At 43.2% G+C, this 13,794-nt stretch overlaps 1 protein-coding gene across 1 annotated transcript in view; it reads left to right on the top strand.

Moving 5' to 3' along the window:
• Nucleotides 1–13,794, top strand: part of LOC124798038 (mitotic checkpoint serine/threonine-protein kinase BUB1-like) — a 232,625-nt gene that overhangs the window by 182,556 nt on the left and 36,275 nt on the right. The window contains exon 16 of the mRNA XM_047261258.1: nt 917–1,041. Within this exon, the coding sequence (XP_047117214.1) occupies nt 917–1,041 (125 nt within the window). The remainder of the gene's footprint in view (nt 1–916; nt 1,042–13,794) is intronic.

The raw sequence follows: 13,794 nt of genomic DNA, 5'->3' as shown, positions 1-13,794 counted from the left end.
AACGCAACTTACACATACACCCACACACCCAGTCTCTGGCTACTGAGGCCAGACAGTGGTTTTGTGTGCGTTTGTGTTTTTCTGATGAAGGCCTCGTTGGCCGAAAGCTTACTTACTGATGCTCTTTTTGTTGTGCCTATCTGTAGCTCAGCATCTCCGCTTAATCGTGAGTAGCAAGTTTTCTTTTTGTAATATTGTCATAAGTATATTTACATTATTTAAGAATTTTATTCAATTGTCTGAATCTAATAGTCATTCAAAAATATTTCTGTATGACCCAAGAGGGAAGGGGACTCCAGAGAAAGTTGCCTACAGTTTTGTTTGTGGAAGAGACTAAATCACCACTTTTATGTGTTAGGTGCAAAATATGTAATGTGTATTCAGATGTAACAAACTGTGTAAGTTAGTAGACTGCAGTTATGTTGACTTGGTGGGTCTTTGCAGAAGTAGTAAACTACAAAAGAGGGACCTCATATTTTGCTAAAAAGTTAAGCTGCCATTTTCCAACTGTAATAATAATTGTTTGTGTAAATGGAACTACTTTTTCAGTACTGTAAAAGAAACAGAGAGATTTGGAAGATGTACTCAAGTTGGAATGTCCTCTTTAATGTTTCACTATTTCTCAGTGAAATGACTGGCAACCCTCCTGTGTGTCTATCCTAACATCCAACTCTCCTTTCCCTTCTTGAGAAACACAAATCCTTAGCTGTGATTTGTTTGAAATGGCTGCTGATTAAGACACTTGTAATAATGAATTTTCTGAATCTCTTAAAAGTTATTAAATGATGATGAAATAATATTCTGTTTCAATACCAAAAGAAGATTACATAATAATCTAATTGTCTGCAACAATCAAGTAGTAAAACACTTTTCAAAAACATTAATGCCACTGTTCCTTTTGATAATTCTTTTGCAGAGAGCCGTGAATGAGAATGTGGTATTTTGTTTCATGTGTAAAATCATAGAAGCAATACGTAGTTTACACAGCTGTGAAATAATACACGGTGACTTGAAGCCTGACAATATCATGGTCAGATCTGTGTAAGTATTTGATTATTGACATCTATCATTTTACTTTCATTTCAAATAAAGTTTGTACTACATGAAATGCTCTTTCCTTTCTACTGAACAGGAATAAATGAAATTGCCATACTTGTGTTGTGACAAAATTGCCACCTATTATGAATACAGGCAAATATATATTCAAGGAATCATAGAAAGTAACTGAGCATCTGTTGACAGTTGGTGTGACTAACATTCTTTTCACTTGCTGAGAAAAACTAGGTTGCAAGATGATTATTTGTTTGTAGTATGAAATAAAGCTAACTCTTGAAAATTAATACTATAAGCCTAGGATTTGAGTGTAATAAAGTTTTAGTATTATAGAGAGATGTGAAGAGTTTTGCAGTGTTACATTTGTATGTTTCCCATTTCTTTATTTATTTATTTACACATCAAGTTCTGTAGTACCAAATTGAGGAGCAAATCTCCGAGGTCACGGAACATGTCAGTACATGAAATTACAACATAAAAGTAATAACAGATAAAAGTAAATGTTTATGAACCCGAAGTTTAAGTAAAAGTAATCAAAAATACAACAAGAATCAGCTTAATTTTACAAGGAATTCCACAACCTAATAAAAGGAGTGACCCCTGAGGAAACTCCTCAGTTTCAATTTGAAAGCGACTGGATTACTACTAAGATTTTTTAATTTGAGGGGTAGCTTCTTGAAAATGGATACAGCAGTATGCTGCAAACCTTTCTGCTCAAGAGTTAAGGAAGTCTGATCCAAATGCAGGTTTGATTTGTGTCGAGTATTAACTGAGTGAAAGCTGACTATTCTTGGAAATAAGCTAATATTGTTAACAAGAAATGACAGTAAGTAATATATATATATAGAGAGAGAGAGAGGCCAATGTCAAAATACCCAAACTCGTGAACAAGGGTTGACAAGAGATTCGTGGACTTACACCACTTATTGCCCGTTTCTGAGCCAAAAATATCCTTTTAGAATGGGAAGAGTTACCCTAAAATACCATATGACATAAGCAAAGTAGACTAATTTTCGTGTCGAATGATCACTCACTTCAGATACCATTCGAACAGTAAAAATGGCAGCATTAAGTCTTTGAACAAGATCCTAAACGTGGGCTTTCCACAACAGTTTACTATCTTTCTGAACAACTAGAAAATTTAACAGTCCAGTTTCATTAATCATATGCCCATTCTGTGAAATTAAAACATCAGGTTTTGTTGAACTGTGTGTTAGAAACTGTAAAAACTGAATCTTAGTGTGATTTAGCGTTAATTTATTTTCTACAAGCTGTGAACTTGGGTTATTAACTGCACTATTTGAAACCGAGCCAATGTTGCACACAACATCCTTTACTGCCAAGCTAGTGTCATCAGCAAACAGAAATGTTTTAGAGTTACCTGTAATACGAGAGGGCATATCATTTATATAAATAAGGAACAGAAGTGGCCCCAACACTGGACCTTGGGCACCCTCCACTTGACTGTACCCCACTCAGACCCCACATCACAGCCATTCTCAGCATTGTGAATAATGACCTTTTGTTGTCTTTTGCTAAAGTAAGAGGTGAACCAATTGTGAGCTACTCCCCCTATTCTATAATGGTCCAACTCCTGGCCATTTGAGAGCAAATTGTGTGATATAAAATGATAAATTATCCTTACATACACGGCCTTTTCAATAACTTTAACAAACACTGATGGCATAGAAATAGATCTAAAATTATCTACATTATCCCTTTCTCCCTTTTTATAAAGCGGCTTTAGTACTGAGTACTTTAATCACTCAGGAAACCGACCATTCCTAAAGGAAAAATCACAGATATGGCTAAATACAGGGCTAACATGTGCAGCACAGTACTTTAATATTTTGCCAGGAGAGTCCTTGGGCTTCAGTGATTTAATTATTGACTCAATCTCCCCATTGTCTGTATCACGCAGGAGTACTTCAGACATCAATCTTGGAAAGGCATTTGCCAAGAGTGTTATATGATTCCCTGTAGAAACTAATTTTTTATTTAATTCACCAGCAATGCTCAGGAAATAATTGGCAAATACTGTACATATATCTGATTTATCAGTAACAGAAATATTTTTACTGTGAACTGACTTTATATTGTCAACCTTGTGCTGCTGACCAGACACTTCCTTCACAACTGACCATATGGTTTTAATTTTATCCTGTGAATTAGCTATTCTGTTCACATACCACATACTCTTGGCCTTCATAATAAGATTTTTAAGCACATTACAATACTGTTTGTAATGGGCTACTGTAGCTTGATTGTGACTACTTCTAACATTTTGATATAATTCCCGCTTTGTTCTACATGATATCCTTATCCCACTAGTCAGCCACCCAGGCTGCCTATTACTGCTAGTACCACATTCAGAATGTTCTAATGGAAAGCAACTCTCAAAGAGCATGAGAAATGTGTTAAGGAAAGCATTATATTTATCATCTATGATATCGGCACTATAAACATCCTGCCACTCTTGTTCCTTGACAATGTTTAAAAAACTCTCTATTGCTGTTGGATTAACTTTCCTATATAGTTTGTAATTAAATGTGAAATTTGTTTCAGTACTAAAGCCTTTTAGTGCTAAAATTTGTGCATCATGGCCTGAAAGGCCATTCACACTTTTACTAACAGAATGCCCATCTAGTAATGAAGAATAAATAAAAATATTGTCTATGGCTGTGCTACTGTTCCCCTGCACCCTAGTTGGCAAAAACACTGCCTGCATCGGATCACATGAATTTATGAGATCTGCCAATGTCCTTTTTCTTGCACCGTCATATAAATAATTTATATTGAAGTCCCACATATAAATAATTTCTGCTACTTTTTACAAAGTGAATCAAGAACCCTCTCTAGCTTCAACAGAAATTTTAAAGTCAGCATTAGGGGACCTATAAACAACAACAATTAGAAGTTTAATTTCGCTAAATTCAACTGTCCCTGCACAGCATTCAAATATCTGTTCAGTGCAGTGTCGTGCTATGTCTATAGACTCAAATGAAATACTGGTTTTTACGTACATAGCCATTCCCCCACCCTGCAAGGAACTCCTCGAAAAACAGCCGGCTAATCTTTTATCCTGGTAAAGGAAGCCAATGAATTCTCAAATCATTTAAGTGGTGTTCTGATATACTAATCATTTCAGAGTCAACATCTATAAGCAATTCACTTACTTTATCTCTAATACGTCTTATATTTTGATGAAATATGCTAATTCCTTCTCTACTCGGAAACATTATGTCCTCTGAAGGTGAACCCTTAGTTAGAGAGACTTCCTTTAAGCAGGTCTACCCATCAGCTGATTTCAGTCTAAAAAAGATGCAGCTCTAACACCAACTACTACAGGAATTTTTCCATGAGTGGTCGTCCCCCCCCCCCCCCCCCCACCACCACCACCACCACCACCACCACCACCACCACCACCACCACCCACTACACTGTCACCTATAAGCTTTGCCAGACTCCCCTTCCCATACCTATTGAGGTGCAGGCCATGCCTTGTGAAACCCAATCTACTGATAAACCCAAATGGCACCACCGACATGTGACGCATGCCCTCTGCCATCAGCACCCTCCCCAGTCCCATGTTAATGCACCTAACAGCTGCATTAAGATGAGGCCAATCATGATGCTGAAACAGTTGCATGAAATGCACATTAGTACCACCAGTTTGAATAGCTATCTTTACTAGTTCACCACCTACATCATATTCCCCGTCCCTGTCAAGACTGTTCCCTGCTCCACTCACTATCACTACCTGAACCTCCTTTGTAAAATTCCTACGTAGCTCCCCTATGCTGTCAGTCACTTGAGCCAACCCTGCACTAGGCTTCACAATGCTGGTGACCTGGTACTCGCTCCCCAATGATTCTTACATCTGCTGGCCCACACCTCTACTGTGTAAACTTCCTAGCAGCAGAACCTTCTTCTTTCTGTTAGGCTTTGCAACTGACCTAGGCCTCCTGATTGCTGAGGACTGCTGCATGTTCCCTACATCTACAGCTACACAAGGCTCCTCTCCACCCAACTCTGACAGTTAGTCAATTCTATTGCATACACCAAAGTATAACTGTCTGAATACCTCCTCTTCCTAGCTGCCTTCTTGCTGACTGTCAGTTCCCATTCCCCACCACCCTTCACCCTCCTCAACCTATCTAGTTCCTCCTTCGCACACTGTAACTGCACCTGAAGGGCACAGATCTTACACTCCTGCTCCTCTGTCAACTTGTTTCTACTACAGAGTCTGCATTCCCAGGAGAGGATCTCGCTAGAATGCCCATTGGCTTCCCCACTGCATTCCCCCCCATGAAAATACTTTGAACAAATCCCACACAGTAACCCACTACTCATAAACCTACAACAGAGCCCACAGTTCTCTGTCATGGTAAAATTTTACAGTTGCTGGAAAAAAAGCTATACATCTATGATACCATAATTCAGTTACACCAGTAGAACTATTTATAAAACTAACAATAGCGGTCTCAAAATTCTCTGTCTACTAAGAAAGGAACTACTTATGTTAATACTGCTACACCACAGCTAATACCAATATCAACAAAACTTCACAAAATTATAGGTAAAACCAAAAATTCAAACAAAGTTAAAACACTGACCGAAAATTTTACTGAAATATTTCACTAGAAACAATAAGAAACGTCAGCTGAAAACTAAAGCATGAAATGTACTAAACGCCTTCGACGCACAGAAAACTGTAAAAAACACAGCAAGCGAACATTTCCAAAAGTTAGCCACAAACTGCATGAAACATCGCTGAAAACTATTAAATTTAATAACTGTATAACAGTGCACAGATAGGTTTGCCAGAACTTAGCTTTATAACTGCTACAGCTGCTCTGCGTGACGCAAAATATAAACACATTCTTTCTTTTTCTTCTTCTTCTTCTCCTGCTAGTTTTTTGGGCACCTAATGTCTTAAATCTCTAGTTTTTTTAGCTGAGAGTAAGAAAATACACAGGAAATTAGTGTTCCCATAAGTTCAATGATAGCCTTGGAGTTCGTGCATTATGAGTTGCAAAAGCAGGTGCAGGAAAAGAAAATGGAATAATGAAACCTTGAATGTAGTCACATTGAATTTAAAAATTATCAGTAATACAAAAAACGGTCATACAATTATGAAAGGGAGGAAATTTAACATACTAGTTGTCACAGAATGAGTGAAAAAAATCTTCTACAGGTACTGGTGACAATTTGAAGTGATTTCCAACAATCAAGGAGCTGAAGCAGTTCTAATGATTAGATTAGATGCACTTTTCTTTCCAAAGATCCACATTGAGGCAATCCTCTGGGCACTAGAACATGCTAGAAAACAAAGAAAAACAGATAAGCTGATGTACTTTCCACAGATCTGAAGTGAAATAGTCCTCATAAAGAAACATATTTTCATTTAAAAAGTAATAACAAGCTTGTTATGAAACATGCAAGTGTTCAATACATTGGAGTGCATGCAATAATTCTTAGACTGTTGTAGTCAAACATCATCAAATTGAAAAATCATCATTTTACAACACCTATTTACATTCGTCATGTCACTGCAGTTAATTTGTACATATTATTAAAACAGTGGAACATCCAGGATGGAATGATAACATTCATCCAAATTCCCAAGCCTATAATTTGGTTTCTTAATTTAGGTTCCAAAGACTTCGCTCATAGCAAAGTTACACATGGAGTCAAACAAATGACTATAACTAGTATTGTTTCAATGAATGTTAAACTTTACCATTTTTCATAGGGGACATGTGCTAATGTTCTCATAAAATTTCATTGACATCCATGGCGATCAAGATGGAAAATGTTCCGAAATTAGGAGATTTGATATATAATGACCCAGGTCAAGATGCTGGATAAACGTTTACTGTTGTGAAGTTTTCATATGAAATTCTGATTCTGTTCTACATGCTTCTGTATGCTACTCTAGGCCAAAATTGTGAATGTCTGATGTCCTCGAGTTTATGGCAATTCCTGATGAATTAGCTCTACATGAGTAAGATGCTATAGTGTAAACTTTTATATTTAACTTCTCTAATCCTGTGGTGGTATGGTGCTCACATAGGCAAAGGATGTCGTATCTTTTCACAGCACTCTAAGTTTTCCAAACAGACAAGAATTTATTTTACTTTATTACTCAGTCCTCTAAAATCCTAATGAAAAAATCTAACCTTACTTTTGTGTGCATTCTTAAGCATATTGTGGGTCTCTTCTTTTGCTGTAACTTCTTTCACAACAGGGTGCCTGATTCCTGGTTAACATACAAAACATACCCATCAGACACCAGTAACCCCCGTGTACATTTTCTGCAATAAGCTGAGTCAATCTATCTTTTTCCCTTCTTATTAAATAGTAGACTGTATGTCACCATTTCCCAGTTGTAGGGAATCTCCCAATTGTAGGGATGGCAGGTGAAGATTTTATTATGAAATTCTGCTTCTTTCGCACGTGCTTCCATATACTGCTCTAGGCAAAAATTATGAATGTTTGTGTCCTTAAATTTATGTCAGTTCCTGATGAATGGAGCAACTCCTCATTTCTCCATTTCTATTGTACAAAAGTGAGATGCTTACCTAAATCATGTATCACTTACCATTACAGTGGTCATGTGATGTTCAGAGAGGTAATTTACATCAATTAAGTTTGATGACTCTGATTCATCAAAGCAGATAAGTAGTTCATTGATTTTACTCCTTAGTCATTAAATATTTTGGTATAATAATGAGAGCTGGCAATCAAATCAGATAACATACTGTATAAAGTAGATAACCATATATATGTACTATGATTAAAAATATGACTAAGATTTTGCTATCTATGAACAGTCTCTGTATCACCAACATTATCATTAGGAAAATAATAATATTCACATTGCAAGAAGTCTGTGAGTTCATTTCTGGGAGGGTGAGGAATTTAAAAAAATAAATAAATCTAGTGCAAATTGTATACTATGTAAAGAATTCAATACATATTTCCTAACTGTTATCTAGTTTCAAGCAGAATAATAATTCAGATGGAGGTTAGTATTTAACATACTAGTTGAAAAATTACAAGAGTTAAAAAAAAGTACAAATAATGAGAATTCGCACAGAGAATGAAAACGAATCTGACTCTGCGTACATAGTCATTTTACACTGCATAGTAGATGGTACATCGTAGCAATTTGAATGATTTGGCTTACTGTTCCAGTCTTGTATGCAGAGAAGACAGAATCAGAACAACTACATTTGTGTCCCAGTATGTACCCTGATCTTTTTCGTCTTATTTTCATGATCCCTATGTGAGATGTAAAACAAAGGCAGCATAACTGCCACAGAGTCTTCCTCAAATATCTGTCCTTTATGTTTCCCAACAACATTTCACAGAACTAGTAATGCCTCTCTTCTAAAGATTTCCATTTAACTTTCCAGAGGATTTTTATATGTGCCATACTAACCTATTATGATCCTAGCAGTGCATATCTGTATTCGTTCAATACCTGGTGTCATCTCTACAAGATAAGGCCCAGAAGTCTCAAAGTACTCTAGAATTTGTTATGCAACTGTAGTAACACTGTTCACGTTTACGTCGCACTTCACTTAGCGTAGACCGGGACTGTGTCCTAGGCATGCCCGATGTTAACTGACTGGGCACAGCCCGTGCTGCTGGAGTTGTTGTTGTTCTTGTTGTTGTTGTTATGCCGGCAGAGGTCGCGTCCGAATTCTCGTGTGCCCTCTGGTGGACGGGACTCTACTTGCGGCAACTACCGTCCGTGACGCGCCGTGCCAATGTGCGCCTCCCGCGATCTTTCTGGTGGCTACTGCACTCCTCCTCCTTCGGGGGGTGAAGCCACTGTGATCCACTGCGTCAGAAGGTGGAGCGTCGGGCAGGAGCGACAACCTCCACATCCATTGGATGGCCGGAGTCGAGGGGATCTGCCAACCCTCGAGCCGGAACCTTCGAATACGGCTGGAAATGACCCACACGAAGAGGCCCCCCACAACCGGAGCCCGGGACAGAACGGGCGACAAGCTGTCGAACTCCGGATCCTGTTCCACCTCGGGAGGGGCAAGACCCAGTGGCGGGGACGAAGGGGAAGAGACGACCACAAGTGAACCAGCCTCCTGAGAAACCGGGCCTGCTAGGGGGGCTGGCTTTCGCTGGGGCATCTCGAACAATGGCGATGCCGGTGCTGGAGCTACTGGAGGCTGGCAAGGCTGAGAACCATCGCATTGCGGCAGAGTCACAGCGGGGAGAGGAGGTAACGTCCCTTGTGAAACCAACACAGGTGCCGGCAATGGGGAAGCCGGTGTCCGAGAGGTCGGAGGATGGGTGCCCGAATGTGGACGTAGCTGATTTTGGTGACGACGTACCACCCGGTCTCCCGCCGGCAAGGTATAGAGCCGGCGGCCATTTCGGCGCAGGACCACTGCCGGTATCCAACGTGGATTGTGACCAAACCCAAGGGCCCAGACCGACATACCCAGTGGAAAGCCAGGTACTCCGTTTTGTGAAGACTGGCGAGGACCAGGCCGGAGGAGGTGCAGCAGAGTCCTAGGTTGACACCCATGGAGGAGCTCTGCGGGGCTGCGTTCTCCCATTGGTGTGGTCCGGTATGCCGTCAAGAAAAACGTCAATGCTTCCTCCGCAGGAAATTCGTGCACATACTTTTTCATCTGCATCTTAAATGTGCGCACCATGCGCTCGGCTTCCCCATTCGATTGTGGCTGGAAGGGGGGAGAGCAAACGTGCCGAATACCGAAGCGCCTACAAAAATCCTGGAAGGTCTGCGAAATAAACTGTGGTCCATTGTCCGAGACCAGGGTGATTGGCAGACCTTCCACAGAAAATATTTTTGCTAGTGCCTGGATTGCAACTTCTGAAGTGGTTGAGGAGCAGCGAACCACATATGGGAATCGGGAATAAGCATCAATGACAATGAGCCAAAAGCCATTGAGTAATGGGCCCGCAAAATCGATGTGAACACGTTCCCATGCTTGGGTTGCCGGCGGCCATGAAGAGAACGCTGCCCTGGGAGATGCTTGTTGACTCGCACACTGAGAACAGGCGGCCACCAAGTGCTCAATTTCTCTGTCAATACCGGGCCAGTACACATGCCTGCAAGCCAAGGTTTTAGTACGGGAAACACCCCAGTGCCCCGCATGTAGTTACGTGAGGACCTCCTTTCGTAAACTTGTAGGAACAACCACGCGAGGAGCTGTATCATTGGTAGCCAGAAGGAGAACTCCTTCCAAGACCAAGAGGCGGTCTCGTAGAAGAAAATAATTACGAAGAGGGTCCGAGGCCCGGCCCAGAGGGCGGGATGACCACCCCTGCTGAATGAGGCGAACGACTTGCCGGAGAACCGGGTCAGCTGCCGTTTCCCTGGCTACTCGAGAACTAGTGATTGGGAAGCCATCAACCGCTTGGCGGGACGCCACATCCAAATGAAAACACATAATCTCCTCTCGATCGAACGTAGGATCTGGGCCCACCGGAAGACGGGAAAGAGCATCGGCGTTGGCGTGCTGTCCTGTAGGGCGAAAATGAATGTCATAATGGTACTTAGAGAGGAACAAGGCCCAGCACTGTAGTCTGTGGGCCGCCCTATCCGGAATCTGAGAGGCGGGGCCAAATAACGAGATTAACAGCTTATGGTCAGTGATTAACTGAAACTTCGTGCCATACAAGAAAGGGTGAAACTTGGTAACAGCATAGACAATGGCCAAAGCCTCTTTTTCCACCTGGGAGTAATGGGCCTGCACGGGACTAAGCGTTTTAGACGCAAACGCCAGTGGTTGCTCGGAACCATCTGCGTTGCGATGGGCCAGGGCCGCCCCCACCCCATACTGCGAAGCATCTGTAGCCAGGACCAATGGCTTACGGGGATCAAAAGTAGCCAAACAAGGGGCTGACGTGAGGAGGCCCTTCAACAAGGTGAACGCTCGCTCGCATGCAGGCGACCAATCAACAGGAACACCCTTGTGCAGAAGGCAGTACAGGGGGTGGGCTATAGTGGAAGCCCTGGGAATGAACCGGTGGTAATAGGCTATCTTGCCTAAAAAAGCTTGTAACTCTTTCAGCGAAGTGGGCCGAGGAAGGTTGACGATACCTTGGACCAAACTTCCTAGTGGCTGGATGCCGTGCCGAGTGATGGTGTAGCCCACATACTCAATGGACGGTTGGAAGAAGGTTGACTTATGCAGGTGGCAACGCAAGCCCACAGACCTGAATTTGAGAAAGAGGGTGCGAAGGTTGTGCAAGTGTTCCTTCGTGCTGCGGCCTGTGACAATTATGTCATCCAGGTAATTAATACAATGAGGGATTGTCGACGTGACATGCTCAAGATAACGCTGGAATATCGCCGGGGCACTGGATATTCCAAAGGCCAACCGCTGGTATTGGTAAAGGCCAAACGGGGTGTTGACGACCGCCAGCCATTTGGAGTCCTCATCAAGTGGTATCTGATGATAAGCCTCTGACAGATCGATTTTCGAAAAATATTGGCCTCCCGCCACGGTGGAGAACAATTCATGAGCACGAGGCAAAGGATAGGTGTCCACCACCAATTGGGAATTAATGGTGGCCTTGAAATCGCCACAAAGACGTAATTTTCCCGAGGGCTTCCTTAAAATAACGAGGGGCGAAGCCCACTCACTGGAAGAAATGGGAAGAACGACCCCAAGGGCTGTCAGCCGGTCTAGCTCTTCCTTTACCTTGTGGGCGGAGAGCCAAGGGGATCTGCCTCGCGTGTAGAAAACGCGGGCGAGCCGACGCCTTCAACGTTAAGTGAGCTTCAAAATCTGTACACGCCCCAGGCCCTCCTCAAAAATATCTGGAAAGTCGGAGATCAAAGATTCCAATGATTGATAGGGAACATTTTCGGAGACCAACTGTACGGTGTCAGCGATAGAAAAACCGAAAGCTTGAAAGGCATCCAGGCCAAAAAGGTTAGTTGAGCTTGCATCACTGACAACAATAAAAGCAATAGGCCGAGTGACTGATTTGTAAGTCACGTCGGTAGTGAATTGACCCAGTAGGGGAATGAACTGTTTACCATAACCGCGTAGACGCCGGTAAACTGGCGCCAACGGGGGCGATCCAAGGTCGGAATAAGTTTGTGCATTCAACAACGAAACTGCCGCGCCCGTATCTACTTGCAGTTGTAACCGGCGCGACCGAACCGACACCTCGATAAAGAGTTTGCGTGCCGATGCGTCGGGAGCCTGGCCCAATGAAACTTCCTGAATGTCAACGTCCATGTCCTCTGTACCTGCTTCCTTCGATTCTTTTGAGGCTGAGCGGCAAACTTTAGCAATGTGACCTTTTTTATTACATTTGCGACAAACGGCCCAACGCTGGGGGCACTCTGCCCGATCATGATGTATATAGCACGACGCACAGAACGGCAACAGGGGCCGGCGGCCGGAATTCTGTTTATGCGCCGTGCGGGAGCGGCCGTAACGGCCGGATTGTACCGCTCGCACGTCGTCCACCCCGGACACAGTGGACGCAGCCGCGCCGCCCTGAACCTCCGCGACGTCGCACCACGCTTCCAGCTGTTGACCTGCGGCGTGAGAGACTTCATACGATTGAGCAATGGACAGGACTTCCTCGAGGGAAGGGTTTTCTAATTGCAGGGCCCGTTGCCGGACCTCCCTATCAGGGGCCGAACGAACAATGACGTCGCGTACCATAACGTGGGCATACGACTCTCGCGACTGCTCCATGACAAAATGAAACTTGCGACTAAGACCGTGCAGGGTAACGGCCCACGCCCGGTAAGACTGATGGGGCTGTTTCTTGCATTGATAGAACTCTACCCTAGCTGCCACAACATGCGTGCGGCGGCCATAATATGAAGACAGCAATGAACACAATGCGTCAAAAGACAAGGACGAGGGCTCCTGCAACAGCGCTAGCTGCCGCAAAACTTGATACAGCGAGAGAGATATCAAAGACAAGAAGAGAGCACGACATACCTCCGCATCAGCAACATGAAACGCCTGGAAATGCTGCCGAAGGCGATGTTCATATGCGTACCAATCCTCCGCCGTCTCGTCATACGGGGGAAAGGGAGGAGGGAACTGCGCCAGAGCAGACGGCGTGGAGAGCAACGCCGGAAGCACTTGTTTCATGGTGGCCATGAGCTCCGTCTGCTGCGCGACCAAAACTCGCACCAAATCCTTCATGCCGTGGAGTAGCTGCGAAACCGGAACAGCGACGCAACACGCGAAAGAATGACCCTACTCGTCGCCAATCGTGTAGTAACACTGTTCACGTTTACGTCGCACTTCACTTAGCGTAGACCGGGACTGTGTCCTAGGCATGCCCGATGTTAACTGACTGGGCACAGCCCGTGCTGCCGGAGTTGTTGTTCTTGTTGTTGTTGTTATGCCGGCAGAGGTCGCGTCCGAATTCTTGCGTGCCCTCTGGTGGACGGGACTCTACTTGCGGCAACTACCGTCCGTGACGCGCCGTGCCAATGTGCGCCTCCCACGATCTTTCTGGTGGCTACTGCAGCAACTATGTAATTTCCTTTACAAATTCACAGCACTTTCCCAGAGCCTTTCTACCAAACCTGACTCTTCCATTTGTCTTCTCTGCCCCAGATTTTACATGTTTGTCTCATTTCATATTGCTTCTTCGTGACTATCACTCATAAATATTTAAACAATATATTGGCCTCCAGAAGTTTACCACTAATCTTTTAACGGGCTACTATTGAGCTGTTTCCATTTGTCATTGCTC

Source organism: Schistocerca piceifrons, chromosome 5 (assembly GCF_021461385.2).
Source record: "Schistocerca piceifrons isolate TAMUIC-IGC-003096 chromosome 5, iqSchPice1.1, whole genome shotgun sequence".
NCBI classification, from domain to species: Eukaryota; Metazoa; Arthropoda; class Insecta; order Orthoptera; family Acrididae; genus Schistocerca; species Schistocerca piceifrons.
This window is presented reverse-complemented; position numbering and strand designations above follow the sequence as displayed.